The sequence below is a fragment of the Amblyomma mixtum genome, chromosome 6, assembly GCF_055824585.1.
Source record: "Amblyomma mixtum isolate Tamu chromosome 6, ASM5582458v1, whole genome shotgun sequence".
Taxonomy (NCBI): domain Eukaryota; kingdom Metazoa; phylum Arthropoda; class Arachnida; order Ixodida; family Ixodidae; genus Amblyomma; species Amblyomma mixtum.
This window is the reverse complement of record NC_143017.1, coordinates 106,252,909-106,256,343: the sequence shown is the minus strand read 5'-3', so window position 1 is coordinate 106,256,343 and position 3,435 is coordinate 106,252,909. Positions and strand designations below refer to the sequence as shown.

At 46.9% G+C, this 3,435-nt stretch overlaps 1 protein-coding gene across 1 annotated transcript; it reads left to right on the top strand.

The window, feature by feature from the left end:
• Positions 1-1,559: 1,559 nt before the first annotated feature.
• On the top strand, positions 1,560-3,166 carry LOC149339927 (protein GVQW3-like). The gene has a single exon (XM_089550608.1). The coding sequence runs from the start codon at positions 2,484-2,486 to the stop codon at positions 3,138-3,140; it is 657 nt and encodes a 218-aa protein (XP_089406734.1). The 5' UTR covers positions 1,560-2,483; the 3' UTR covers positions 3,141-3,166.
• The last annotated feature ends 269 nt before the right edge of the window (positions 3,167-3,435 follow it).

Genomic DNA, 3,435 nt, shown 5'->3' with positions numbered 1-3,435 from the left:
GAGCCCTGGACTGAGGGCTCCACTGAATAAGACGAGCACAGTGTATGTTGTTGTTGTTGTTGTTGTTGTTGTTGACCTCTTACAATGGCGCTTGCCTACACGGGGGGATCGGCAAAGAAGTGGGGTGCACAGTTTAGTTTGCTAATAAAAGTGTCTGGTCCTCCTTGTCGTCTTTAGTGCTCGTAATGGAGACATTGTAAGTACTGCACTTCCCTCATCTTGCCTCAACAGCAATAATATGGCTTGATTTTCGCACAATGACAATTGCTGCTTCCAAAAGTGAGCGCTAATTACAGCAAGCAGACTGTTTTGTTTACAGCACTAACATTTCGGAATCCACTACATGCATGACATAATCAGTTCACTCATTGAGGCTTTCATTTAAAGGGACACTGAGGAGAAATTGAAGTTGGATAGTATCGATAAATTACCCGCTCCTGATTACAAAAACGCCACTCATACTGACAACAAAGCTCTTGTAACGTAGAAAAGAGCAAGAACCGAAATACAGGTATCGCCGCCGCAAGCCAAATTCGCAAGTACAAGCGCGATGACGTCGTAGGACAAGACAGCGTTGCTAGAACCAATAGTTATAGCAACATTGGGACAGGAGAAGCCACGAATCACTGAGGCTGACAAACAAAGGCTGCGCGGTTGAACACTGAAGTAAGTTTTGTTTTGAGACCAATAGTGCGCTTCTATCACACAAGCAAGACCGACAAAAGACAACCTGAATGTTGTGAGCGAAGAAAATCAATACTTAGCGGCGCCACGGGCGGCCAGATGAGTTTCGGTATATCATGGCGCTTGGGGTCTATGCATCGTTGTGCATGCCTGCGTGTTTTTGACGCTCCTCGATTTACAAGCGCGGAACAGCAGAGGAGCTCCAAGTGTCGCTCCAAATGCTAGTTAACTTTTGAAGGAGCCTGTTAAGGTTGGTCATATGATCGCCACGGTCGATGAAAAACTATGATGGCACGATTTTCGATGATCAAACAAGGCAGTTTGCAGTGTAAAGAGCACCTTGAGTCTTGGTACTCTCGGCCGGCGAAACGTTCCCGGTTGTACCCGTCAACTTCCAACTACTTGACGCTCTGTGGGGCTGAGGTGAGTGCAGGCCGAAGTTATTAGACACTTTTAGCATACCGCGTACCATGTTCCCGTTACCACCGGTACCTGAGTTCCGGGAGCCCGCGCGCACCCAACGCATGCGCAAATCTCCTTGACGTCGCCAGATGGCACCACGTATCCGGCAACTACGCGCGCGCCTGCAGCATCGGGACCACTCAGCGCCTGCTCACTCCGCTAACGGTAACAAGGTACACGGTATGCTAAAGGTGTCTATTTGCGAGAACTTCGTTGACGACTTCGAGAACGGGATCCATCGTAAGGCTCGCAAAACGCCGGTGCAAACGTATACGAAGCGACGGTAGCGACGGCCGCAATAGCCGATAGATGCCTTCAACGTGCGGCCGGCGGTAGCTTTCACTTCGGCTGCTGCTAGGCCACACCGCTAGCCGTTAGAAATCACGGAGTCTGCGCTACGTCATGCACACCTCATGTTTCACGTCACTTAGTCCTGTGTCGTCATAAGAGAGTCCCAAGTTTGAATCAGCGGCGGAAAAAACTTTTTCGACTTCGAATTAAAATTTCTTAGAAATAAATGCATCTTTCGCTGCCGGCCAAGTTGCAACAAAGCGATGAAGTGCCGAACTATCGGATTTTGCTATAAAAAAGATATTAATAAAGCTCTCCTTACTGTCTCTTTAATAGCATCAAAACAATTGTGTTACAAAGTTTAAACTACGTTGTTTCACTGCTTTTTTTCTTATTAATTTGGATAACCTATCATTGCTGAGTCAGCTGTTTGATCTTCATGAATTTTAATTATAACGGTCTATTTGTTTCATTTTTTTTGTTTTTAATAGGCATTTTGCACTAGGAGGTCCACATGGCAGCTTCGATTGGGGACCTCCTTGTGTACTAAATTACTCAACCACACGCTTCTGTAAGAACCTTCTGTCAAAAAAAGAGACCTAAATTTTATCTTAAAACAATAAAACACACGAAAAACACGCGCACCGTTAAAATGAGGATACGACTGGACAGAAAGGGGAGCAGGAAACTTACACAGGAGGAAGTAGAAAATAATGCCACGAACAAGAACAGGAAATAGGATTACAATTATGTTAGCAAAAACTAATACGTTTGGAACATAGGGTGAGCTGTTTGAATTGTATTTTAAACATATTTTGCATTCATGAATGCACTAAAAATACGAGGTCTGTTAGAAAAGTATCCGACTTTATCTTTTTTTACAAACACCTGATGGATATGAAACAAGCGCGCTTGCATCAGCTGACCGTGAACCTTCCTGCGCATGCACGAATTTTTTCCCGCCTGCCGACTGCGTCAGTCGCTGGGACGCAGCGTTTGGGTGAGGCAGTGCGCAGTGCTCTCGTCGGTTTTTTTATTTAAGGGAAATGGCGGAGCGAGAGGAGCAGCGCTACTGCATCAAATTTTGCCAGAAACTGGGCATCAGCCAAGTGGAAACCATTCTAAATATTCAGACGGCTTTCGGTGACGATGCTATGAGCAGCACACAAATTAAGCAGTGGTACAATTGGTTTAAAGACGGCCGCACATCGGTGGAGAGCGAGCCACGCTCCGAACGCCCATCAGCATGCCGAAATGACCAGGTCACTGCCGAAGTGAACGCTGTGGTGATGCGGGGCCGTCGTGTTACTATCCGAGAAATTGCGGAAGAGGTGAGCATCATCAATTTTTCTGCACATGCCATTATCACCGAAGATTTGGCCATGAAGAGAGTTGCGGCAAAATTCGTGCCGAAGCTGCTCACGGTGGAGCAAAAGCAGCTTCGTGTTGAAGTCTCACAGGACATGCTGGAGTCCACAAACAGTGTCCCCGACTTTATCAACAACATAATCACTGATGACGAGTCTTGGATGCACGGATATGACCCGGAAACCAAATCCCAGTCGTCACAGTGGAAGCTTTCCATGTCACCAAGACTAAAGATGGCCCGTCAAGTGCACAGCAATGTGAAAGTGATGATGACTGCTTTTTTTGACTCCCTCTGTGTGGCACACCACAAGTACGCACCCCACAGGGTCAAATAATCACCAGGGAGTACTATTGGGATGTCCTTCGTCACCTACGTGATGCTGTGCGGCGCCAGAGAACGGAGTTGAGGTCAACAGGAAAGTGGCGCATCCACCACGAGAATGCTCCTCCACATTCCTCGCACTTGATTCAGACTTTTTTGGCGAAAAACCAGACTCCTGTAGTTCAACAGACTCCTTACTCTCCTGATATGGCCCCCTGCGACTTCTGGCTTTTTCCCAAAATCAAGAAGCCATTCAAAGGAGCGCGATTTCAGACAAGAGAGGACATTATGGCTGCCACGACAGCTGA